Source organism: Lepidochelys kempii, chromosome 14 (assembly GCF_965140285.1).
Source record: "Lepidochelys kempii isolate rLepKem1 chromosome 14, rLepKem1.hap1, whole genome shotgun sequence".
NCBI classification, from domain to species: Eukaryota; Metazoa; Chordata; order Testudines; family Cheloniidae; genus Lepidochelys; species Lepidochelys kempii.
Window position 1 is genome coordinate 37,144,747 of NC_136393.1, and position 27,266 is coordinate 37,172,012.

Sequence of the window (27,266 nt, forward strand, 5' to 3'; positions counted from 1 at the left end):
TATGGAAAGCAATCCGCAATAAGGTGCATAACCCAGTCCTCATGGTGAAGGTAAAGGCTCACCGAAGGACAGGATTCGGAGCAGCTGGAAATGCACAGGCAGATGCAGTGGCTAAAGCCACAGCACAGCTGCTCCCGGCTCAATACTAGCTGCCCCCTAGGAATCACGCAGTAGCAGCCGTCTGCACCCGAAGGCAAGCAAAGTGGGCTGCTGCTTTTGAGCGAGAGCAACGAGACCGGGAAGGACCTACTCCTCTGGGTCTGCAGCAGGAGAAGGGCCTATGCATCAGGGAAAAGGAGGGGCAATTCGTTCCCTACATACTCCTTCGGTGGAGGGACACCTTGCTGCAGTGGATACATGGCTCTAAGGCGGGTGGACACCCAAGGGAGGAAGAAATTATGGGTACAGTAAGACGCCTGGGTTGCTGGCCTTCCTGGAAAGGGGATGTTAAAGCCTGGCTAGCCGCATGTCTAGAGTGTGCCCGACACCAACTAGCCCCTGCTGGTCACAAGGGAAAGCTTATGGAGCGACCCTTAACCGGCCCCTGGGAAAGAATACAGATGGATTATGTGGGTCCCCTTCCCTGCACTAAAGCTGGCTACTGGTTCATGCTGGTAATAGAAGCATTCAGTAAATGGGTGGAAGCCTTCCCTACTCGGGGCCAAAACCACTGCCTCACTTCTTGTTACCCAGGTCTTTGCCTGTTGGGGGGTTCCCCGGATCATGGATTTGGATCGGGGGGCAGCATTTCACAGTGCTCTAATGCAGCATCTAGTAAACTCCTGGCAGTGGGGCAACAACTCCACATCCCCGACCACCCTCAAGCTGCTGGGCAAGTGGAGCGCATGAATCGCACCATCAAGGAGGAGCTTTGGAAGAGTGCCAGTCTGGGATGCACCAATTGGGGCAAGCTCTTGCCTTTTATTTTAATGCATATCCGAGCTCAGCCTGCCAAGGCCACAGGCTTCAGTCCTCATGAACTACTGACAGGCAGACCAATGCCTCAGTGGGAAAACCTGCTCATACCCTCACCGATGGAACAGGTTGTGCAGGCAAACATGGAGGATTGAATCCTCCAACTCCAGGAAAGAATCCAAATACTACATAGGGAGGCTGCCCAATCAAAGGGCAAGGCTAAGGCCAAAACCAAAGCCTTGAATGACTCTCCACACAATCCCCCGGATCAAATACAAACAGGGATGCTGGTAATGTATTGCGCTCATGGCCCCCACCCTTTTCCAATACCTCGGTGGGAGGGTCCTTATCAGGTGGCTGACATGGTTCATCCATCTCTGGTGTGCTTTTCCCATGACAATCAGCACTGGTGGGCTCATGTCTCTCAGGTGAAGCACTATAAATACAAATTCCAAAAGGAATGAAGTGATTCTGTTTTTGTTTTTCAGGATTATGGCCACTCCTGTAGACACTTCCCACGGCCTCATGGATCGGGTACAGTCGACCTCGTGACCCAGCCACTAATCTGGAGGACATTAGAATACAATTGGATTCAAAGTACTACACTCCAGAACAAGTTCAATAGTGGTCCTGGTATCGAAGAAGAACAATTCCTTGGTAGCAGGGAGGAAACTGTGGTTTATTAAATTGTGGTACTGCATGCTATTGGGGGTTTCTTCCCTATGGTCGCCAATGTAGGTTTGGAAAGGTGCGAAGAGGGTGTACGGCCTTACCCAAAGCACCCAATGTGGTCAGTGACCTTAGGCCTACACCCTTTGTGCCACCATGCACTATAGCTCCTAAGGCATCCACTAACACCCCATGTCAATCCACTCTCCCTTCTCCTTCCCCTAACCCACCACCTACTGACCCAGATACCCTCAGTCACTGGTGCTGAGTATACTTGCAACATGCATGTGGCCCAACCAGTAGTTTTTGTTCAGTGGTTTAATAATGGCTCCTTACAAGCACCCAAGTATTTCTGCAATGAAATGGAGGGAATAAATGGCCACTTGAATCACTTTGTACAAATTACCCAGGCAATTGTTTATGCAGGAGTGTGGACTTTTTCTCCTTTGTTATCCCTGCAGAGGAATGATTCGGCTCTCTGGGGAACGTGGATATCAAATGGAAATTTCGCTCCCCTCTGGATTCCCCTGAATTTTTCAGACATGACATCCCCTTTTAATTGGACATGTCGTGCTGCCCCTTTTGGAACCAAAGCCAAATGTACCCTAATTAAACCTCTTTCACCCCCTACTCCTCCACTTCCTTCCAAAAATTTTGTGACACTTCCATCTCCATGGTGGTCTACCCCACCCAGAGACCTGTGGTTCTTAATTCAACTGGTTTACAAATGACTATCACTCTGTTCCCCACTCACTGGTATCTCAGTAGTACATTTGCTAACTGTTCTCAGTTTACCAAAGTAGGTGAAAGAATGCTTCTATGGGTAATTTCAAACTCGTTTGAATTGGATGGATGGGAATTAAACAAGAACGTCCAAAAACTACCTCTGGGAAGGTTGAAACTCGTTGTGGGAAGCTGACTCAGCAGCTCAAATCCAACTTTTGGAACATGCCCTTGGGCTACTGGACAGTGGGGGGATTATTACAGGGGATTATTACAGGGATCTGTGTTTAGCTCAACCAACCAGTTGCTGGGAAATGTTATTCTAACCCTTGAGAATATTACGGAATCCCTTATGAGTGAACTGGTAACACTGTAAAGACTATTTTGTGGGGAGAAGCATGTAGCCAGGTTCAACAAACCCTCACCAATCATCTTGTATACCTCTTGCAGGATGCCCACCGGGGTTTATGGCCATCTGGATTAGAGGGTACCAATGTAGCAGATCAATTAAAGGTGTATTGGCCCTTTAGAGCCACCTGGGAGATCATTTTAGGGGCCTGTACACTAAGCCAGTATACCCTTACTGTCAAGGGAGTGGCTGAAAGAGACTGGACCTCAGCCACCCTTTTACAGCCAGGGTTTGGGGGTGGGTGCAAATGGAAATGATCCCAAGCACTCGTTTGGTAAGTAGTAATAACAAATAATGACACACAGTTTCTAATAAAAGGAGTACTTGTGGCACCTTAGAGACTAACCAATTTATTTGAGCATGAGCTTTCGTGAGCTACAGCTCACTTCATCGGATGCATACCGTGGAAACTGCAGCAGATATTATATACACACAGAGATCATGAAACAATACCTCCTCCCACCCCACTGTCCTGCTGGTAATAGCTTATCTAAAGTGATCATCAAGTTGGGCCATTTCCAGCACAAATCCAGGTTTTCTCACCCTCCACCCCCCTACACACAAACTCACTCTCCTGCTGGTAATAGCCCATCCAAAGTGACAACTCTCTTCACAATGTGCCTGATAATCAAGGTGGGCCATTTCCTGCACAAATCCAGGTTCTCTCACCCCCTCACCCCACTCCAAAAACCACACACACAAACTCACTATCCTGCTGGTAATAGCTCATCCAAAGTGACCACTCTCCCTACAATGTGCATGATAATCAAGGTGGGCCATTTCCTGCACAAATCCAGGTTTTCTCACCCCCCCCATCCCCATACACACACAAACTCACTCTCCTGCTGGCAATAGCTCATCCAAACTGACCACTCTCCAAGTTTAAATCCAAGTTTAACCAGAACGTCTGGGGGGGGAGGGTAGGAAAAAACAAGAGGACACAGGCTACCTTGCATAATGACTTAGCCACTCCCAGTCTCTATTTAAGCCTAAATTAATAGTATCCAATTTGCAAATGAATTCCAATTCAGCAGTTTCTCGCTGGAGTCTGGATTTGAAGTTTTTTTTGTTTTAAGATAGCGACCTTCATGTCTGTGATTGCGTGACCAGAGAGATTGAAGTGTTCTCCGACTGGTTTATGAATGTTATAATTCTTGACATCTGATTTGTGTCCATTTATTCTTTTACGTAGAGACTGTCCAGTTTGACCAATGTAAATGGCAGAGGGGCATTGCTGGCACATGATGGCATATATCACATTGGTGGATGTGCAGGTGAACGAGCCTCTGATAGTGTGGCTGATGTTATTAGGCCCTGTGATGGTGTCCCCTGAATAGATATGTGGGCACAGTTGGCAACGGGCTTTGTTGCAAGGATAAGTTCCTGGGTTAGTGGTTCTGTTGTGTGGTATGTGGTTGTTGGTGAGTATTTGCTTCAGGTTGCAGGGCTGTCTTGTAGGCAAGGACTGGCCTGTCTCCCAAGATTTGTGAGAGTGTTGGGTCATCCTTCAGGATAGGTTGTAGATCCTTAAAAATGCGTTGGAGGGGTTTTAGTTGGGGGCTGAAGGTGACGGCTAGTGGCGTTCTGTTATTTTCTTTGTTAGGCCTGTCCTGTAGTAGGTAACTTCTGGGAACTCTTCTGGCTCTATCAATCTGTTTCTTCACTTCCGCAGGTGGGTATTGTAGTTGTAAGAAAGCTTGACAGAGATCTTGTGGGTGTTTGTCTCTGTCTGAGGGGTTGGAGCAAATGCAGTTGTATCGCAGAGCTTGGCTGTAGACGATGGATCGTGTGGTGTGGTCAGGGTGAAAGCTGGAGGCATGTAGGTAGGAATAGTGGTCAGTAGGTTTCCGGTATATGTTTCTAATGGGATCAGAAGTCTGCTACCCACAGATGGCTCTTGCCTGGGTGGGACACAGAAATACCCAGAAGGGGTGGCCACAGGAACCACTGCCCCTGCAGTGTTCCGAACTGGTACCCCCTCAGCATTGGGTGGAACAGGGAAATAAAATTTTCCGGGAGGGATCAGCCATACTTAATGGCCAGGTTCTGGAGGGCTGAAGGTGTGTGGAGCGGGTAGGATTTAGACCAGGAAATTTTTCCTTGCAGCTGGGAAACTCCACCAATCAGATCCGTATACGAGCTATGCATCGGCTTGGTGTAACCGGACACCCAACAGTACCTACTAATTGGACTATGGTGGTACCGGAACCCACCTGGATAAACTGGGACCATGTGATACACCTACTCCAAGAGCTCCAGGTAGAGCATCGCCAAACGCTGATTTTGGAAGCCAAGGCCCTTCAAGGAACGAATGTCTTCCAACTGGCTACTGAACTGCCTGCTGATTGTGCTTCGACTGATATTGCCTGTGCGCTTTGGACAGGCCTAATGGACACTCATTCACCTCTTGGTTGTATTACTCATGTTGTAGGAATGTTATTCCTATTAATTGTAATATTGATCATATTCATGGGGTGTTTGAAATTATGCGCTGCCTTAGCCTCTTCCTGAAAGCCACATTTGTAAATTCAGTAGCTTATCCCTTTATGACCTGCCTTCTCTCTCTCCTCGCAGCATGATCAGTGGACCAAGGTATCAGGCTAGCTGGAGCCAGGCCTCCAGCCTGAATGCCCCGCTGTTCAGTGTGCGAGATGGAGGGGCGCCTGGGCCCTTCTTTGAAGAGAGTGGGGGAGTGTTGGGATATTTTAGGGTTAAGTATAACAATAAGCTGCTAATGTGCTGAAATGGTATAGGGGACAAAGGCATATGTAGGCAATATTTGTGTGTCTAATACATAAGTTACAGATTCTTCAGTATTACTTTGTCTAATACATAAGTTGCAGAATCTTTAATATTTCTTTGTCTGAAATATAAGTTGCCAGATTCTTCCGGTCTCTGTTGCTCATAAAGACTGATAAGGATGCAGCTGCAGGAGAAATGCCCTTTGTGTAAAAGAAGGTAAAAGGAATGTTATCTCCCTGTCCCTCCCTTTCCCAGCTACATAAACAAGCTCTAGCTTAGGGCCCCTTTCCCCTCCTCCCCTGACAACAGCTGATGAGGGAGATTTATGGCAACAAATTGTTGCAAAGAAATGTATCCTCAAGGTAAATGTAAAGTGTAATGCTATGACTAATGGATAGTGGTGGGTTTACTAACAGTGGGTGTTTCTATTACTTAATAAGGGGTTTTGGGATGTAACGGATGTAGGCATCTACGTACTAATCTAAATAAAAAGCATGTGTTGTAATCAATTCGGTGCTTACTGGACATTTGGGTCCAGGGGAACAAGTATCACAGTAAAGAAGCTTGTACTTATATCCGCCTCAGTGTCAACCTGCTCCTTTTTCTTCTAACAGCTGCTACTGTGTCTTGTCTGGTACAGCTCACCAAATGGCATAAACCAGCTGTGAGGGTGACCTACACTGTGAAGGAGCAGTACCATAAAATCTATCAGTATGGCTCATTAATGTGTCCCGTTACTGACTACAACTTCTGTTTTACACCCCTAGAAAAAAAACTGTCATAGGTGTGAAAGAAAACAAACTCCACTCTCAGGTTGGAAGCAACAAAATCAGAGACAGCTTTATTCGAGCAAATGCAAGGGAAGAATACAGCTGGCAGAGAGCATCTCTGCCTCAGTTTCTCCAAAGTGCAAGCAAAATCACACAAGCATTTATACCTCTTTGTGATGTGCATTACTTAAAAATATCTGCATTTTATTTAGGCTGTTTACTATCTAATTCAGTATTTTCTCACTTTCTCTTCTCAACACATCATTATCTCAAGCCTCGGTCACACTGACTATTCTGCTGTTTCCTACTCACTTCTGACGTGAGCCCTGCTTCTACAGGTCTCACGATATTGGGCTAAGACTTAGCTTAACAGTTGTTCTGTCTCTGACACTTAAATGGCTGCACTTAAACCCTCTCTTTCTTTCCCTGCTTCCACACAGTTATTACTCCTGGCTCAGTCTGGGCTAATGAGACCACCATTAACAATGCTCCTGAAGAGATGGACCTTGACATATATATATACCCAAGTTCAGGGTCAACATAAATCCTTTAACTCCAAACCTTAAGAAGTTACTAAATAGGAAGTATACTCATGTGATCCAAATCAGTATCAGTATGGCCCAGTCCAAGGAAAAGCTAACAGGATGATCTAGTTCATGATAACAGTCCATAATTCATACTAGGTTAGAGGCAGGATTTAAGGGTTTTCAACTAATTATATTAGTTGTATTTGTTCTGTTTTGTGACTCATAGTTTTTAATGCACAACTATAAATCTCATCTTGAAGCACTATCTGCAGCTACATATATGAATGTTTCCAGTGGAGGTTAAGCAGATAAGGTACTACCATAACTAATGATTATGGTAGCAAATGGGGGAAATATTGCCACATGGACCTAAAGGTTAAGCATTGCTCATGGCTGTGCTAAACAATTGACAAACAAGACTCCCATGAATCTTTGCAATGCTAGGATAAGAGAGACAATAAAGAATTGTTAGCAAGCAGATTGTACATGGTTTATAGAGCGGAAAATATATCTAAAAGTCATGACCTATTTTTGAAGCTGTTTTATGCTTTATGATTGGCTGTACTTTGTGACTAACAAGTTATAATCAAAACCAAAGATGTAAGTCTTGCCAAAGCATAGAATGTTCCAACCGCAATGGGCAAAATAAGTGTTATTATCTCCACTGGCCAAAGCTGTAGTCACCTTTTGTCCTCTGTAAATTGGGAGGTGTATTAGGGCATAATGGAACACATGCTGTCTAGATGATTGGCTCCTCAGTAGACATGTAATGGTGATTGGACTAGCAGTGTGCTCAGGACTGATTTTTAGGCCTGACCCGGACCTGGACCCAACCCCGATCCAAGCCCACCCAAATGACCCAGTCGAGACATTTTCTGACTCAAGTCCACCCTTCCTCCCAAACCAAAGTCAGTGCTGCTGCCACCTTCGGTCCATTGGGCCGGTTCTCCTCCTTCTGCCCCTGGAGTCAGCGTGGCCACTGAATAGCGTGGCCCATCTTTGGTGGGGGACAATAGCAGGTTCTTTCCTGCCCCGTGGTTTCGAAGATGGGTCAGATCACACACTAGAAAGGGGTCTATTTTTCTTCTCATGCCCCAAATAAAATAAGTGAATGGCATAAGTCCCATTAGTTTGAATGGAAGCATGATCAAGCCCTGAGTCATGTAGTTAACATACACAGTGTGGGCAAGGCAGTGGGACATTCCCACTACATCAGCCCTGCCCAGAGCCTCCCCCGTGAGCAGGAGGGACCCTTCTAAGGGATGAGAGAGGAGCCCAGCCGCAAATCTATAAGGGGACTCATGGGCTGCAATGGCTGAGCATCACAGCGACTAACTTCCAGGTGCCTAGGAAATCATTGTGGAATAATGGGATTCACAAAGAGTGAGTTAGGACTCCTGGCTCATACAATGAACTGGGAGAGACAGGCCCCTAAGAATAGGACCCACAAAAGCCAGAGTGATTCCTAAACTAGCCAATGGGAGATGCTGACAAGAGGGGTGTGTGCTAAGCCCTGCCCCTTTCAGGCACGTCACAACCAAAGTCCAGGCTGCAGGGACACCCCTATCTCTGTTTGAGGTCTAGAGCCGGGAACGCCTCTCCTGGAGTCAGCTACCTTAGGCACCTAAGCCATTTCCTCCCAGAAGGAATCAGGCCAGGGGAAGCCTCCCTCTTCACCTTTAGCCTGTGGTTAGGGCACTCCCTGGGATGTGGGAGAGCCCAATTCAATTCCCCTCTGCCTGATGAGGAGATGGGATTTGAACAGGGCTCTGCCACCCCTTAGCTGGGTGGCTTAACCACGGGACTAGAGGTGACTCTGACATACTGGTCTCTGCAGCTGGGCTGTGTGCAGCTGACTTTGCATTTCACTGCCAAGGAGAAGAAGATGTGACCACGTCCGTTCTCTGAGGGCTTCCAGGACTCAATCCCTGGAGCCCTGTCCAGCTCAGACCCAGGCTTCCCTGCCCTGTGCATGTCTGCAGTGTTGGCAAACAAGCGGGAGAGCAAAAACGTAGAAGCAGCAAGGCTGAGTGGGCTGAACTCAGTGGCTGGAGGCAGGAATCCCTAGGTGCTAACCACATTCATGTGGAGAAGAGACACATTTTTTCCTACGCATTGAGTTCTTGCAAGCTCCCTCAGCACAAAGGGATCGCTGAACACCACAATATTCTCATGGAAAAATTTGATTTTGTGAGCAAGAATTTTACATTGGAAAATCGTTCCAGTGGAAAATTCCCTACCAGCTCTACCCAGAAGACATGGAGAGTCTATGGACTCCAGTGGAAACAAGACTGGGACATTGCTGGGATATAGCATCGAGGCTTACTCAAGCTGAAAGAAGAAACATTCCCCTTAGCAGGATTGTGTCCACATGACAGAAAAGCAGAGATGGACCCAAACCAAGACTCTAAACCATGTTGGGATCCCAGATTCCTCAAAGTTCAAGAGAGGAGCTTTGGAATCTGAGATCCTGGATTTGCCCTGTCACTACAAAACCCATCACTAGCTGGATGGGCAGACAATGTCCCCATTGCTGGTTGGCACAATCTCTGTGGAGATGCAGGTCATGAATGGGTCCTGGAGACTGAACTCCCACTTGCACCATCCAGATGGACATCACAGGTCAGATCTGGCTTATTGATCCTTCAGAAGACTGCACAGTTGGAGACCATTAGCAACAGCTCAGATGGGTGGAAATCATGAAATCAATGGGACTTAGGCACATTTGAGGGTCCCAGTAGGCACCTTTCTGAATATTTAGGTGCCTAAATACCTTTAACACTTGGCATTTAGGCACTTTTCAACATTTCACTCTTCGTCTCCTCTGTTGTCCAGTGGAGGTTTATATCAGAATGTGTCATCATTCCCCAGGACACTTTATTGTAGCATTCATGCAAGGTTCATGCACTTGGCAACATTCAGGGCACACCGGGAGTGTTGTGTAGGAGCAGTGCACACACGGCTCCTCTCAAGGGCATGAACCTTGGAATCTCGCCCAGATGACATGAACCGTGGGAAGCCTCCCAGGACTGGGCTCAAGGCCCGAGAGCAAGGAACGCGGTAGATAGATATTGGTAAATAAGAATATTATACAAAGCCAGTGTATTCCTTTTATCTGTTGGAGTATGTAATGCACGGGGGGAGAGAGAGAAATAAAAGAGAGGGTGAAAAGCTGACAGGTGGACCAGCCCATCAGCAGACCAGCCTGCTTGCTTGCTTAAAGCCTTGTTCTGTCTTGTATTTGAACCGCAACACTTTATCAGGCACAATCTCTTCCCATTCCATGTCCCAATGGGTGGTGGGTATAATAGGCCAGGGGAGGCTAAGCCTCCTCTGGCACAGTCACTGACAACCCGCCACCGGATGCCTGGGCCGTGGTGGCCCCACCTCTCCCTGTCCCTGCTCTGCCCCTTCCCGAGGCCCCCACTGCCCACTGCTGCCTGGCTGCAGTGATCCTCCCCTCCACTCCACTCCCCCTCTCTGGAGGTCCCCACTTGCCACATCCATCCCTCCTCTCCTTCACCCCTCTCCCCCATGATACCCCACTGCTCACCACAACCCTCCTCACTCCTCTCGCCTGAGAGACACCCCCTGCCCATCACATCCCTCCTCACCCCCGCCCACCACTTGCCATGTCCCTCCTCACCCCCTCCCTCGCGAGAACCCTGCTGCCTGCCGCTTGCAACAGGTGGGGGGAGCACTTGGCACGGGAGAGGAGCGGAGAACTGGAGCAGCAGGGGCCTCAGGGTAAGTGGGGTTGTGGAGGAGATGCGGGACAAGGTAGGTATGTGGGGCTGCTCATGGAGGGGAGAGGCTACAAGAAATAAGAAGGAGGGACAAAAAAGGGACAGAGGTGCAGGTCCTAGCATCAATGAGGGGACACCCAACACAGAAGCCCAGACACTTGGAGGTGTCCAAGCAACTGAGCAGCACAAGAGACAGAAAGCTGTAATTTTCAAAGGCACCTAAAGGAGTAAGGATTGCACAACACCCACTGAATCACTGTGGGAGTTCAGTGCTTAAAGCCCTTGAGCTCCTTTGAAAACTCCAGCCTGAAGTCATCTATTTTTGACAGAACACTTAAAAGCAGAGGTTGTGGCTAGATAACCTTTCTCCACACCCCACTCCTTGCCAATATACTTCAGCCCCACTCTGCAGGAGCCCCTTTTGTGGGCAACAGGAGAACCCATTCTCCAAGGTCCAGGCTCCTGTCTGATTATCAACAAGAGAAGAAACTAATGAAATTTTTTTGCACAATCCCAAATCTCCTCTGGCTGCATGAATGAGGGGACCACCCTGAGGGCAGAAAATGGAGCACCAAACCTTCTTGTCAATGTCTCTCTGTGCTGTCGTCACAAGTAAAACTGGTTTAATTTTTTTTGTCAGATATGTTTTTCAATGGAAAATTCAGTTTTCAACCACATGGATCTTTTTGCAAAAAATGTCTGCTATCTCTGGAAAACCAAAACCCCAAAGCCCAACATTGTTTGTCTGAAAACTTTCAGGTGAAAGAAAAGTGAATCTCTCTTCTTCAGTGTCTCATGGGAGCTGTAGTTTGATTTCCTTGTGGTCACATTCTCCTTTATGGGCTGGACTCCCTAGCCAGACTACATCCCCCATGATAAATTGCAGCCATGGGACTCCCATGATGCACTACAATGGCTCAGTAAGAAGGAATCCCATGGTACAGATGTTGTCCAGCCAGAGAACCTGTCCATAGAGGAGAATGGGGGTTTGAAGCACATGAACTGCAACTCCCATGAGACATGGCAGTGGTATTTCCAAATAGAAATTTACATCTTCAGCTGAAAGTTGGGGGGATGGGTTGTTTGTCATAAAGTCAAAATTTTCTACAGAAAAAAACATATTTTCTACCCAGCCCCAGTCAAAAGGGACTCATTGCTCAGTGGATACAATGGGGAGATGGGTGGAAGTGTGCCTACCTCCCCTATGGGGGGTGAGGAGGAGCTGGAGCTGGGGTGTAAATAAGGCCAGCTGCAGGCCTCAGCCATGTCCTCCCCACTGGCCCCTTTTCCCTCCTCAGTCCTTTCCCCTGAGGTGTGGAGAGGTCAGCAGCCCGCTCCTTGTAAAGTCAAAATGAAAATGTTGTTAGTGTAAAAGCCTGAGGCTTACAGCTGATTGTAACACAGAAACTTCTGTGAGAAATTCTGGTATTTTGAAATTTGTTTTAATCTCAGATAGGGGTGAAAAGTAGAAATACAAACGTTCACAGAAGAAAAAGTTCTCAAAATCTTGATTGGGAAATGTCAAAACTAAAAATGCTGTTGTTGTTTTTTTAACCAGAATGAAACTCTTTAACATGCCAATGAAAATTCTTTCATTTAGAAATGTCATCTGCAAATGAAAAAAAGTCATTATGAATTAGACCAACTTCTGTTGGTGGAAAAGACAAGCTTTCAAGCTACACAGTTCTTCTTCAGGTTGCTCAGAAACTTGTCTCTTCCACCAACAGAAGTTGGTACAATAAAAGATATTACCTCACCCACCATGTCTCTTTCATAGCCTAGGACCAACACGGCTACAAAACAGCAACGACAATAATCATTATGAATTGTCAGTTTGACTTAAAATGACATTTTAAGTCAAAATGCCCATTTAAAAAATTTCAATTTTTTTTTAAATTTGGAGTTAGCATTTTGAAATGAAAAAATCACTGTTTTTATTCGTAAATTACATTTTGAAATTAAAAAAAATTCTTTTTAAGTGGATAGTCCAAAATAGGAAATGGAAAAATTGCAATTAACTCTTCCTGGGATTTTCAAAGAGGCCAAAAGATAATTAGACTCCCACATTCTATCAAAAACTCATCGGGATTTGAGCACCTAAGAGTAAAATTTTCAGAAGTGCCTGATTTCAGAGGAACAGCCGTGTTAGTCTGTATTCGCAAAAAGAAAAGGAGTACTTGTGGCACCTTAGAGACTACTGAGTCTTCCTTGAAAATGGGACTTTGGATCCTGGGACACTTAGATGCTTTAATTTTTTTTTCCCCAGATTTCTTTCAAATTTTAAAAGTTTTCAGCCAAAATCAGAAAATGCAAAATGTCAGGTTCTAATCTTAACATGAACATAGGCTGGTCCTCATCCAAAGTCAGCCTGACCCATTACATAAGGTGGAGCATGGGAATACTTTATTCCAAGAGGACACTAAGAGTTCAGTGTGAGGAATTTGTTTTTCTTGGGAAAAAAATATCCTGCCTATCATTTTCCACAGAGAACTTTTTATCTCTTTGTTTCTTAGACTGTAAATGATTGGATTCATTAGTGGTGGCACCACACAATACAACACAGCAGCCGTCAGGTCCAGAGATGTTGAAGACATCGACCTGGGCCTCATGTACGTAAATGATGCTGTACTGATAAATAAACAAAAAACAATCAGGTGTGGGATGCAGGTGGAGAAGGCTTTGTACCTGCCCTGCTCAGAGGGGATTCTCATCACCGTGGAGAAGATGTGAATGTAGGACACAATTATCAATACAAAACAGACCACATCTGTAAGTGATCCAAGGGCAATCATGACTATTACATTAGCATGTGTATCAGAGCAAGAGATCTTTAGCAACTGTGGGATATCACAGAAAAACTGAGCGATAACATTGGACCCGCAGAAATGTAACCTAAAAGTATTAGCTGTGTGTAATACAGAGCAGATCATGCTGCTAATCCATGAACCAGCTGCCATCTGGGCACATGCACCTCTGTTCATAGTCACCCTGTAATGCAGAGGGCGGCAGATTGCAGTGTAGCGGTCATACGCCATCACCGTGAGAAAGGCCAGCTCTGCTACTGCAAAAATTACAACCAAAAAGACTTGGGTGACACATCCAGAGAAAGAGATGACTCTGTTGTTGGTTAGGGAGTCAGCCATGGACTTGGGGATGGTGACTGAGATGTAGCAGAGGTCTATGAAGGATAAGTTGCCCAGGAAAAAGTACATGGGGGTGTGAAGGTGGTGGTCGAGGGCTACCACTGTGATGATGAGAAGATTCCCCACCAGGGCTGCCAGATAAATCACTAGAAACATCAGGAATTGTAAAATCTGCTGTTCCCGTACGTCAGAGAATCCCAGGAGAAAGAACTGAGTTACAGTAGTTCTGTTGGACATTTCTTGTGTAGATGTACACTGCAGAAGGAAGGCCAATGGGAAATGGTCATGGAACGAGAAACAGAAGATAGATGGAGACTGGTTTTAGATATTATGCTGCAGGACATATCTTGCAGCTCAGGAAAATAACAAGACTCCTCCTTTTCTTCTCCATCACTATGTATTTACAAGGTTTACAATACAGGTTCATGAGGCGCAATTTTAATGGCATCTTCTTATTCAACAGACCTGCTGCTTGTGTTTATTTTAAGCCCTGTCTGGTCACTTTTCTGACTAAGTTCTTGGTTCACAAAGGGGCTTAGGCCCCTAAATGCCATTTTAGGCACCTCAGTCCAACATTTATGCCCCACGGACAGTCACAAAACCCCCACTCAGCTGCTGCCTTACCCCATAGATGGCCAGATTGTTTAAGGTATTTAGGCATTGGGTGAAATTTTCAAAAGTATCAAGATGCCTAAAATTCATTGATTCCAATGGGTGTTAGGCACCCAGGTGTGTTTCAAAATCCCACTGGGTGCTTAAATACCTTTAAACCTCTGGGCCTGGGTCCCTAACTTACCACTGGTAAAGTGCTGTAGGTGCCTAAAAGCCTGCCAGGTTAACTGTCTAAGCACCCAGACTCATGCCTAACCCCAGCAGGATCCTCAAATTGGGTGTTATTCTGCCTACCAGGGAGGCCCGATCCAGTAGGCACTCTCAGAGCACGCCTGAGCCCACCCAGAATGAAAGTCAGGCCTCTCCTTATGGCATTTAGCCCAGTGGTTAGAGCTCTCTTGGGAAAACTTGGGTTCGATCCCCCCTTCTCTCCACTGTGGAAAAGGCACTTGAGTCTCCCACTGTGCAGGAGAAGTCCTTAGCCACTGGTGGCTGGGGTATTCTGGGCAGGGTGTCCTCAGTCTGTTCTGTTGAAGCTGTTCCACTGTGTATAAACAATTAAATATGCATTGGGCCAGACATACAGAGAGTGAGGACCGCGCCATAGACTAGTGATTAGGGCTCTTACCAGTTGCATCGTGTGGTAACTCAAGTGAATTTAAACAAAGGTGAGATATGATAAGACTGGGATACTGAAATAATGGAGAGGATACAGTAGTATTTCAGAGTGATCTGGATTGCTTGGTAAGCTGGGCACAAGCAAACAATATACATTTTAATATGACTAAATATAAATGTATGCATCCAGGAACAAAGAATGTAGGCTATCCTTACATGATGGGGGGACTCTGCCCTGGGAAGCAGTGACTCTGAAAAAGATTTGGGGGTCATGGTGGATAATGAACTGAACATGCGCTCTCAGTGTGACACTGTGGCCTAAAGAGTTAATGCAATCATGAGATGTATAAACAGGGGGATCTCGAGTGGGAGCAGAAAGGTTATTTTACCTCTGTAGTTGGCACTGGTGCAACCACTGCTGGAATCCCGCGTCCAGATCTTCTGCCCACAATTCAAGGCAGATGGTGATACATTGGAGAGGGATCACCATAACAGAGGATCAGATTCAATGTATACCTGAAATTAAAAAGAATAGAAAGAGGACCAAAAAAATGCCACTGTGCCAAAACAACAGAGTAAAGAAGCAGTTTGAAGCAAAAAGGCATGCTTTAAAAATTGGAAGTCAAATCCTACTGAGGAAAATAGAATGGAGCATAAAATCTGGCAAGTCAAGTGTAAAAGTATAATTAAGCAGGCCAAAAAAGAATTTAAGAGCATCTAGCAAAAGACTCAAAAACTAACAGAAAAAAAAATTAAGTACATCAGAAGCCTGCCAAAAAATCAGTGGGGCCATTGGACAATTGAGGTGCTAAAGAAGCACTCGAGGAAGATAAGGCCATTGCAGAGAAGCTAAATGAATTCTTTGCATCGGTCTTCACTGCAGAAGATATGAGAGAGATTCTTACACCTGAGCCTTTCTTTTTAGGTGGCAAATCCAAAGAGCTGTCCCAGATTGCGATATCAAAAGAGGAGGTTTTGGAACAAATTTATAAACAGTAAGAAATCACCAGGACCATAGGGTATTCACCCAAGAGTTCTGAAGGAACTCAAATATGAAATTTCAGAACTACTAACTGTGATATGTAACTGAAAAGATAGTTAAATCCAAAGCAGACTGGGAAGAGAGAAAAAAAGATCTCACAAAACTAGGTGACTGGGCAACAAAATGGCAGATGAAATTCAGTGTTGGTGAATTCAAAGTAATGCACACTGGAAAACATAATCCCACCTATACATAAAAAATGATGGGGTCTAAAGTAGCTGTTACCACTCAAGAAAAAGATGTTGGAGTGATTGTGGATAGTTCTCTAAAAACATCTGCTGAATGTGCAGCGGCAGTCAAAAAAGCAAACAGAATGTGAGAAACCATTAGGAAAGGGATAGATAATAAAAACAGAAAATATGTTAATGCCACTATATAAATCCATGGTATGCCCACACCCTGGATACTGCATGCAATTCTGGTTACCCCATCTCAAAAAAGATATATTAGAATTGGAAAAGGTTCAGAAAAGGGCAACAAAAATTATTAGGGTTATGGGACAGCTTCCCTATGAGGAGAGATTAAAAATATGGGGACTATTCAGTTTGGAAAAGAGGCAACTAAGGGGGTATATGATAGAGGTCTATAAAACCATGATTGTTGTGGAGAACGTGAATAAGTAAGTGTTATTTACCCCTTCACATAACACAAGAACCAGGGGTCACCTAATGAAATTAATAGGCAGCAGGTTTAAAACAAACAAAAGGAAGTACTTCTTCACACAACACACAACCTGTGGAACTCATTGCCAGGGGATGTTGTGAAGGCGAAAACTATAACTTTGGAATCAAAAAAGAATTAGATAAGTTCATGGAGGATAGGTCCAACAATGGCTATTAGTCAAGGTGGTCAGGAATGCAACCCAAAGCTTTAGGTGTCTCTAACCCTCTGACTGCGAGATGCTGGAACTGGATGATGGCGGATGATAGGGGATGGATCATTTGTTGATTGCCCTGTTCTGTTCTTTCCCTTTGTCATTTTCCACTGTTGGAAGACAGGATACTGAGCTAGAAGGCCATTGTTCTGACCCAATATTACAGTACTTATGTTCTCAATCTATTTAGCTTAACAATGAGAAGGTGATTTGATCACAGTCTATAAATATCTACTTGGGGAACAAATATTTAATAATGGGCTCTTCAATCTAGCAGATAAAGGTATAACATGGTCCAATGGCTGGAAGCTGAAACTAGACAAATTCAGAGTGGAAATAAGGCATACATTTTTAATGGTCAGAGTAATTAAATGGAACAATTTACAAAGGGTTGTGGTGCATTCTCCATCGCTGGCATTTTTTAAATCAAGATCTGCTCTAGGAATTATTTTGGAGGAATTCTCTGGCCTGTGTTATACATGATATCAGAATAGATGAGCGCAATGGTCCCTTCTGGCCTTGGAATATATGAATCTCTGAATACTGAGGCATGAGGACATGAAATGACTTTCCTATAGCTAAACAGCAATATTCAAACATGGCAGAACTGGTGCTGGCTGGAAAACAAGAACTTCGGACATTTGATTTTATTCTAATGGGGAGTGAAAATGACACTTTTTGATTTTTTTCATGAAAAATAAAAAGAAGAAGGAAACTTTGACCCACTTGCTGCAGAACAGCCAATAGCCTGGGACACTCACCTGGGATGTGAGAAGTTCAAGTCCCTGTTCTGCCTAATTGAGAGGAGAGACTTGAATCTGGTTCTTCCACATCCTAGGTGAGAGCTTAAACACTGGGCTACTCTGGGGTGGATTGCTCTCTTATTGTGAGCAGAAATTTCATCCTGGACCTGAGAAACCTTCCTGACAGATGTCTCATTGAAACGGGTACATTTTAGCAAAACGGTTTGGTTTTGACATTCAGCGTTTTCTGACCAAAAAAAAAAACTTTAATTGAAAAATTCCTGGACAGCTCTAATTGGAGCTAAGTTCTTCTTTCCACTGGATCATGCAGTGGATCAAAAATGAAGGGCCAGGTTTTTAAAGGTGTTTTTTAGGTGCCCAGTGGGATTTTCAAAAGCATCTAGATGCCTAACATCCATTGATTTTAATGGATTGTATGTGCCTAGGTTCATCTCAGAATCCCGCTAGGTGCCTTTAAAAATCTGGCCCCAAGTGTCTAAGAGAGAGTCTAAAAAACCTGAATCTGACCTCACAGATGACAGCCCAATCCCACTGAATTTAGTGAATTTGTTCCTGATTTACAACCCTTCTACAAACTGGGAACCAGAAAGCCATGGATGTTAAGTCCCTTGCCCAAAATTACAGGGTAAGACACTGGCATGCAGAAACTGGACCCGAGGTCTCCATTCAGATCCCACATTCCCCATTATGTAAAAAAGATAAAAATTAAGCTAAATGAGTTTGCCCCTGGTTACCATAGAATTAGCTATACCAGGCTAATTGAATTCACAGTAAAATGTGGATATTGTCACTCACATTTATATGGCTAAATTCAACCCCTTAAAAATCCCAGGGATTTAATGAAAACAGTCAATTTACTGTGCTGAGAAGTGTGGCTTTATCCCAGCTGAAACTGTTTCTTTCTCAACGTCAAGGTACTGCTGGCCACAAAAGGAATCACTGAAGCTCATCTATCTATCTATCTACCTCTGATGCTCCTATCACTGTAGGATCTGGATGCCAAATGTTAGGTAACCAAAGGACCATTTCACTGTTCTCAGTGAGACTGAATATCAATAAACTCAGACCTCTTGCTCGCTGCCTTTGAGCTGTGTGGCTGACTCTGGGTTTCTCTGGCAGCAAAGAGTTGGTGCTGCGGGTAGAAGATTTATCCATGTCTGTTCTCTAGAGCGGTTGGTGAGTCGCTCCCTGGAGCCCTGTTCGTCAGATGTAGCAACTCCTTCCCACCCCACCCTCTGCTTCCTCCATTGCCCATTAATAGTAAAGTTATCGGAGGTCTTTGTCATCAGATGTCTTTTTTTTTTTTGCCAGCCAATGGCTATCACAGGAAATAAATGTCCCCTTCTCAAGCCTTACCTGTTGCTTGCAGCTTTCATATTATCAGGGGCAGCAGTAGTCATAGGAGGTTCATGAATGAGAATGGAGAAGATTTATAACCACATGGGGTGGAAGGATGGCCTAGTGTGTTGGGGATCCATTTAGCCATTGCAATGCCCTATATTGCAGTGCCTAAATTTTAGTTGACCTGCCACCCAAGGGAAACCACAGATCCTCTGTTTGGTGCCCCAGATCCCCATACAATGCCTGGGGAGAGGTAGATGCCTGAGGGTGGATGCACAAAGCCAGCACACTAGGTGGGGAGCTGCCTAAGCCAGCCAGTAGCAGATGCCAAGGAGAGGGATGTGTTCTAGCAGGGAGTTTTGTGTTTAAGTCCAGGCAGAAAGGAGGTGCCTAGCTCTTCTAGCAATTCACTGCCAGGAGCACCTCTTCTGGAGCCAGGCATCTAAGTTGTTTCTTGCAAGATTGGTGGTGGCAGATACCTAACCACACAGCAGATGGCCAGGGGTGTGGGGGAGAGAGGACTGCACCCATGGGGCATCTAGCCCAGGAGTTTGAGACGTCCCATGGAGACCACAGCTCAGCTCCCCTCTCTTCCTGGTAGGGAGCAGGGTTTGAACAGGGGCTCCCCCCTCAGCGGGATGCCCCCACCACTGGACTATGGAGCGAGTCCCACATTCTCTCCGGACCAAGGCATGTTTCCTTATGGATGCAAAGTCAAACGGCTGCAGCAGGAGAGATGGAGAGAGCCCCATGTCAGGCTATCCCACAGCCCAGTGGTTTGGGCGCTCCCCTGTGAGGGAACAGATCCCTGTTTGGGCCCCTTCTCCTCAGGCAGAGGGGGGACTTGAACTGGCTACTGTCATATCCCAGCTGAGTGCCTTAACCAATGGCTTGAAGGAGACTTTTGCCTCCCCACCCCACCAGCTGTGTTGGGTGGAGTGACATATGCTCTCAGGACACCTACAGGATCGGGCCCTGCAGGTGAGCTCGGTGGGGAAACGTCCAACTTCATCTGCTTTGAGGTTCCCACTGGGGCTTAGCCGTGAGCTAGGCATCTGGGTGCCTGCCTGAGGCAGCAACTTAGGTGCCAACAGGGTTATTCAGCAGCTGAGTGTGGGGTTCTGTGGATCATGGGTGCGTCTAAGGCCTGGTCTACACTAGAAAGTTAGGTCGACATAAGTCAACTTGCATCGCTCTATCTGTGCATGTGTCTACACTTTTGCCTCTGGCTGACATAAGCACCCCGTTCAGGTGATGCAGTAAAACCACCTCCCTGAGTGGCATTGAGCCATGGTCGACCTACAGAGGTTGATGCTGCATGAGTGTAGACCAGGGGTCGGCAACCTTTCAGAAGTGGTGGGCCAAATCTTCATTTATTCACTTTAATTTAAGGTTTTGCGTGCCAGTAATGCATTTTAATGTTTTTTAGAAGGTCTCTCGCTATGTCTGTATATTATATAACTAAACTACTGTCGTGTGTACAGTAAACAAGGTTTTCAAAATGTTTAAGAAGCTTCATTTAAAATGAAATTAAAATGCTGATCCTGTGCCACCGGCCCGCTCAGCCCGTTGCCAGCCTGGGGTTCCATTCACCTAGGCCAGCAGCAGGCTGTGCTGGAGTCAGGGCTGGGGTCGTGGGGGGTGCAGGGGTCAGGGCAGGGGGCTGGGTGTGTGGGGGGGGGCTGCAGGGGTCAGGGCAGAGGGCTGGGGGGTGTAGGGGTCAGGACAGAGGGCTGGTGGTGTGGGCTAGGGTTGTGGGGGTGCTCCCAGCACCCTGCCCAGAGCAGCTCACGGCAGGGGGCTGGAGGGGATATGTCCTAATTTCACCCCCTTCCCCAAGGCCCTGTCCCCACCTCTTCTCCACCTCCTCCCTGGAGCAGCTAGCTGCTGCGGCTCCGCTTCTCCCCCTCCCTCGCAAGGGCCATCAGCTGATCTGTGGCAGGGAGGCAGAGGAGGAGAGGCAGGAACCCAGCACGCAGGGGGAAGAGGCGGGGGAAGGGGGAGCTTGCCTGCCCTGCAACAGTAGCCGGCAGGACCAAGCTTCTTCACCCTGCCCCCGCGGGGCTGGGGTGGGGGAGGAGGGAAGAGAAGAGTGGGCCGGGGTGGGCAGGTTTTTTAATGGCACACTGCTGGCTGCTGGGATCCCGGCCGCCGGCCCCGCTCAGCCTGCTGCTGGCCTGGGTTCAGCAGCGGGCTGAGCGGGGCCGGTGGCTGGGACCCGACAGGCAGCAGCGTGCCATTAAAAAGCGGCTCACATGCCGTCTTTGGCACGTGTGCCATAGGTTGCCGACCCCTGGTGTAGACATTGCATGACCTGTGTCAACCCTAACAGTCCTCCAGCAGCTGTCCCACAATGCCTCATTCCATGCAACAATGACTGTACTTGTCACAATGGTGAACTCAACTGCCTCGGGGAGACCAGAAGCCACACACCCTTTTTAAATCCCTGCGTATTTTTTGAAATGCCTTTTCCTGATTGCCCACCTAGGAGCTCTCCCTTGTTGTGTGCAGCTGCCCAACCAACCATGCCTGCTACACGCTCCAGGCACGCTCATAAGAGAAGAGGTAGAGGTACAACAAACAGAGGTAGAGTTTGTATCTGCTTTTCATCCCCCTTTGGGAGTTAGGAGGGCCATGTGGAGCAATCTGTTTATGTGCATAAGGATGTCCCTTGTATCCTCCTGTAAGATCCTGATCAAACTTTCATGGAAATACTCTGCAAACTTCTTCCGAAGGTTTCTAGGCATGGCTGCCTTATTCCTTCCTCTGCAGTAGGACACTTTTCCATGCCACTCTACAATGAGTTCGGCGGCCGCCATTGCAGTATACAGGCTAGCAACATATGGGCCTGGGCAGGTTTGAGACACCAGTAACAGCTGTGTTCTCTGTGCCTCTGTGACCCTCAGGAGTGAGATACCAGCTAAGACCACCACCACTTAGGGTGACCACCAATCCTGAATTGCGTGGGACAGTCCTTAAATGCAGAGTTCAAGACCCAGTCCTGGCTGCATGACTCCAGGACAGCATTTGTCCTGGATTCCCTGCATCACAGCTCCGTGCCTGCCCGAGGCTCAGGGGCGGCACCAGCCTCCTTCCGGGGGGTGCTGAGATGGGCGTTAACCCGCCGCTCGCCACAAGGACCCGCCCCCTGCTCCTCCTCTCCCTGTCCCCCCTCCCCCTGAGGCCCTGTCCCCTGGCCAGGCCAGAAGCCAGAGCCGGGCAGTAGTAAGAGCCACCCAGGGATCCCAGGCCACTGTGAGGAGGCCTGGACCCACCACCTGCCCTGAGTGGCATGCCCCAGGGGGTGGGGACATGGGCTGGAGGCTGCTCTCGGGCACCCCACCCAGAGCAGGCAGAGGGTCCAGGGCTCCCCACAGTGGCCCGGGCTCCCGGGGTGGCTCTTACCATGGGCTGGCTCTCACTTCTGGCCTGGCTAGGGGGTGGGGCCTTGGGAGAAGAGGAGGAGCAGGGGGGTGCGGGCTCAGGGGAAGAGGAGGGGCGGGGCTCGTGCATGTGTCCCGCTTTTGCCTTTTGAAAAGGTGGTCACCCTACACTGTCTGTGACAAATAGTGCCAATAATCAGTGCCCTTGCCCTATAATCATATCCCTGGAATGGGGCCTGAAATATTATAGCTTTGGGCAACAGAAAATCCTTCCCCCCCACCCCCCAGTAGGCCATACTCCACGTGGCAGGAGGTGGAAAGCGGTGTTGTACCAAGGTGATCCAAAACTTCCAGTGTCACTAAGCGTGTCTTCTTAAAAGTGTTGATGGGAATAAGGGAAGGTAGTTTTGAAACTTACCTTTCCCTTTCCACTGTGACTGTAAATGATACATCTGTCTCTTTCATCAGCAGCTTCTAGCATGGTGTCCTTTGGGGTGTGCCCCCTCTGCACCCACAGAAGGCCTGACCCTGATGAGGAGGAGAAAGACGAGGACAAGGGAGGACATGTTCGGTGAGATCCTGCAAGCCAGTGCGGCAACAGAGGGCCTGGAGGGCTGACGTGGCAGATGGCATGGAAAAGGGTGGAGCAAACAGGAGAATGGCCCAGGAATCCCAGCAGGAAAAGGAGAGGGAGATGCACCAGGACAAAATGGGCCTTCTCAGGCAGCAAACTCAAATGCTGCAGACCCTGGCTGACCTACTGATCTTCTGGGAGGGAGCAGATGTTCCCATGCCACTGTCCCAGCCTCTCTTTGAGGAGCCCCCACCACTGCCACTCCACGTGGGGTACAGGGTCAAGGGGGCAGAACCCCATGCATGGCCCTGAAGTGTCTGAACCTAGCCCTGAGAGTCAACAGAGCTTTATGGAGATTAAAAGTGTCTCTTTCCACAGGCTCCTGGGAACAGCCCTGCTCAGAGTAGTGACTCCTGGAGGGACCAGCACTAGCTGCTGTAGAGGGAGGGGCAGTGCCCCCCAATTAACAATTCTTCACTGACCTCCATGTCAGGGAGGTTCCCTGTGAGTTAGTGGCTGGCGGGAGACCTGCTCCAATGTGGTTTAATTCATTCTCCGATCTAATGTAAATGTGAAGGCTCTTGTGATCCCTGTCAATGATTCACCTTGATGGTCTCTTTGTCTGAGTGATACCTTGTGGCAGGGAGTTCTCCAGTTTAACTGTGTATTGAGCAGGGTTGGGCGGAGCCCACCCTGGAGTCACTGTTCAGAAGAGCGGAGCTGGGCCAGGCAGAGGAAGGAGGAGAGTAGGGAAGGAAGAAAGTGGTGGCCTGGGTTAGCCAATGGGAAGATGGAGGAGAGAATGGGCTGGTGTTTGGAGGTGGGGTGGAAGGGAAAAGTGGTGGTGGGCTGTTCCCTGGGTCTGGGGCCATGTCAGGGGAGTGGGGCTGAGCAGAGGAGGGGACCGGTGGGCAGAGAGGTTAAGCAGGGATCTCTGAGGAAGCTGAGTCACAAACTCTGGGTGGGGAACTTGGCTCTGGCCCATGGTAGGGGGAATCTCAAAGGACAGGGTCTGGAAAGGGCTGTGGGATGGAAGGTTGTGAGTGGAGAACAAGGGTATTAGGGACTGTGGGTGTTTGTTTGCGGGGGTCTGGGCTGTGTGAGACAGAGGGAGGGAGATACACAGGGACTAGGGTAAGAGGTGTTCAGTGGATGGAGGACAAGGTGGGAGCTGGAGTCAAAAGGCCTGAATCTCCCCTTCCTTAGACCAGCTGTACTGCATCATAACTCCACTCAGTTACCCTGGGGTGAGAGGGGAGTCAGCCCCATTGAATTACTCCTGACTGAGTATGGGTCGTGTCAGCCCCATTGCCTGCAATGGAGTTACTTCTAACTTGGGGCTCAGATCCTCACAGCAGGGTCTCCAGTGCTTGATGGTTACTCCACCAGAGTGCAGGCCAGATACCAGCCCTTTGGGGGAAATCAAGTTACAATGCTATTAGCCATAGTGTGTAGCTTTCCAGTTAGGCAAATCAGTCTTTGAAGTGGTTGGTGTGGTGCTAAACAGATTACAGTGTGCATGTGTATGGAGAGAGCATGAACTGGTTGAATGCTACCTCTGGCTCACAGGACCTAAGCTTCTGAAGGAGGAATGGTCTGGCCATCAAACCTGAGCCCCAAACGGGATCTGAGTTTGACTTTAATGGTGGGCCAAAATCTGAAACTAAAAGCAGGCAGCGTCTGCCTCTGTCCAAGGGTTTTTAATTTTCGGAAATGGCACCTGAGCACAGCAGAAAATTTAGAAGGTGCTGAAACTATTTTTGGAATGAAAATAGGTTACACATGCACATTCCTGCTGGGTGAGGAGGATGAGTGGGGGAACAGCAGGAGAGGGTGTTACCCGGCGGTTTTCTGAACCCAAAGCTCTCAGTAACTTGCGAGGCAGTGTCAGGAAATAAATCAATGGGGACACAGTGCATCCATCTGATAAGTGATTGATATAAACAGTGCAAACAAGTGTGCTTTCACTTAAAGCTTTTACTTTATTTAGTCTCCAGCACATACACACACAGGCAACAGGTTATGTTAGAGCACCCCAAACTATAATTACCCCAAGGTCTGGAGTGGTCCTTGAGTGTCCAGTGGCAGATTTACAGTGGCCAGCCTTCCGTCTGCTGCTGGGGAACTCAAGACGGGTTCACAGCAGAGTTCACTTAACCCAGATCGTGTCCCCTTCTTATCCTTACAAGTGTTACATAGCTTACCAGTCAAAACCAACCGTTAAGCAAGAAGCAGATGTTACAAAACACGTCACTGAAAAAAATAATAATGTTAGCAAGCAATTTTGAGCTGTTAGCCTTGCAGCTATATTTCCACATAACAGCAGTCAAAACTATAGCCAGACTTCCTGTTTTTCTAAGATGCAAACTTCAGCAATTTCAAACGAGAGCTTATCAGGAAGGAGGCAGGGTCATACTCACGTCTTGTGGTTGCTCAACCCCCTCCCTTCTGGCTTGCCTAGTTATTCTATGGTTACTACAAAGGTCTTAGAGCTGCTTTTAGCAATGAGCAAGATAATCAGGATTCCAGCTACTGGCAGTGGCCTGGGCATTTTGCTAGTTGTCAAAAGCTCCCCTAACAAGGGGTTTTGGGAGTAGCGACAGAGTGGTGATTAAAGTGGGGGATAAATGGTGTGGGTGGGTCACTTGGAGAGGAGTGGTAGCTTGGTGGAGTGGAGTGGAGTGGAGTGGAGTGGAGTGGAAGGGTGGGACACTGCAAAGGGGGAAGTGATAGTGAATGACAGGGGACTGGAGGAAAATAGGGGCAGGAGCAGAACAGGTATGCCTGACAGCCCCATATTTCCTTCCTGTGTGCGTGCCAATATCTGCCTTTACCATTCAATACAGCTTCAGCTATTGCCTTTTCTGGGGGACAACCTTAACTCTGTGTTAACTAAAGTTTTGTTTTCATTTGTTGCAATAGATAGATAGATAGATAGATAGATAGATAGATAGATAGATAGATAGATAGATAGATAGATAGATAGATAGATTCTTAACTAATTTAGCTGATGTAAGCCCAAAGTAACTCCATTAACTTTAGTTAACTTAGTTTGGATCATTACCACTCTGAATACAGCATTTTACATAAAGAGATTGCACATCACATTCCTGTGGAGACAATACTGTCTTCAGTTGATTCTATCTGTAAAGACACACAGAATGAAGCCATGGTAATGGGAGAAATCTGGAAATTTTATTCTTGGTTAATAATGTTCACCGAGTCAGTTTCCTCAGAGCACCTTTAATTCCCTTGTTCCTCAGGCTGTAGATGATTGGATTCATAATTGGTGGCACCACAGAACAGAGCACACCCACCACAAGATCCAGACCTGATAAACATGTGGAGGGTGGCTTCACGTAGGCAAAGAGGCAAGTGCAAACAAACAAGGAGACCACAATGAGGTGAGGGAGGCAGGTAGAGATGGCTTTATGCCAGCCCCGCTCAGAGGGGATTCTCAGCACCGTGGTGAAGATCTGAACATATGACACAACTATTAAAACAAAGCAGCTGATAGTTAAACATGCAAAAAAGGAAATAACCCCAAATTCATTGAGATATGAGTCAGAGCAAGCAAGCTTGAGTAGCTGGGGGATTTCACAGAAGAACTGATCCACCATGTTGTCTCCACAGAAGATTAACGCAAATGTGTTCCCAGTGTGAAGTGCAGAGCAGAAAATATCACTGATCCAAGCACTGGCTGCCATTTCAATACAAGCTCTCCTGTTTATCACTGTCTCATAGTGCAGTGGTTCGCAGATGGCAACGTAGTGGTCATACGCCATGATGGTGAGAAAACCAAGGTCAACAGCAGTGAAACAAATGAAGAGAAAGACTTCGGCAATGCACCCAGAATAAGAAATCGACCTGGTGTTCAATAGGGAATTGGCCATAGTCTTGGGGACAGTGACAGAGATGGATCCGAGGTTTATCATGGACAAATTCATCAGGAAGAAGTACATGAGGGTGTGAAGATGGTGGTCCAGGGCTACAGCTGTAATAATGAGGAGGTTCCCTATCAGGGCTGCCAGGAAAATCCCTAGAAACACCACAAAGTGCAAAATCTGCAGCTCTCAAGCCTGAGAGAAGCTCAAGAGAAGGAACTCAGTCACAGTGGTTTGGTTGGACATGTTCCTGCTCAGGACATTGTGTGCTGCCTGTGAAGGGAAGGGCAAGGGCAATGTCAGGATAGAGCGCTCCTGCCTCCTCACGTCTGATAATCACACCAATATTCAGGTGCATTATCACACCAGTGTAAATTGGTATAGTTCCCTTAACAGACGGCTCCGTTTCCACCAGCTGACTATCCATCCAAGATGTGGCTTGATAAAAAGCAGTGTAAGTATGGAACGAGTTGCAGTGTAAGTATGGAACAATCTTAGGAACGACGGTCCTGCTATTGCAACAATGGAGA

General features: G+C 47.2%; 1 protein-coding gene and 1 pseudogene across 1 annotated transcript; both read right to left on the minus strand.

Moving 5' to 3' along the window:
• Positions 1-9,378: 9,378 nt before the first annotated feature.
• Positions 9,379-13,881, minus strand: LOC140897486 (olfactory receptor 14A16). The gene is made up of 2 exons (XM_073310216.1): positions 12,966-13,881; positions 9,379-9,428 (listed from the first exon to the last, which is right to left on the minus strand). Exons 1-2 carry the CDS (start codon positions 13,879-13,881, stop codon positions 9,379-9,381), a joined length of 966 nt encoding a protein of 321 aa, XP_073166317.1.
• A 12,111-nt stretch (positions 13,882-25,992) lies between these two features.
• On the minus strand, positions 25,993-26,982 carry LOC140897487 (olfactory receptor 14A16-like; annotated as a pseudogene).
• Between the last annotated feature and the right edge of the window lie 284 nt (positions 26,983-27,266).

Excerpts from the sequence above, each read along its gene's own strand:
- LOC140897486 (XM_073310216.1), bottom strand. The coding sequence starts at position 13,881 with ATGTCCAACAGAACTACTGTAACTCAGTTCTTTCTCCTGGGATTCTCT. Across the intron at positions 9,429-12,965 it reads GTGGAAAATGATAGGCAGGA|AATGGTCTCCAACTGTGCAG; the intron begins TATTTTTTTCCC and ends TGAGCTGTTGCT.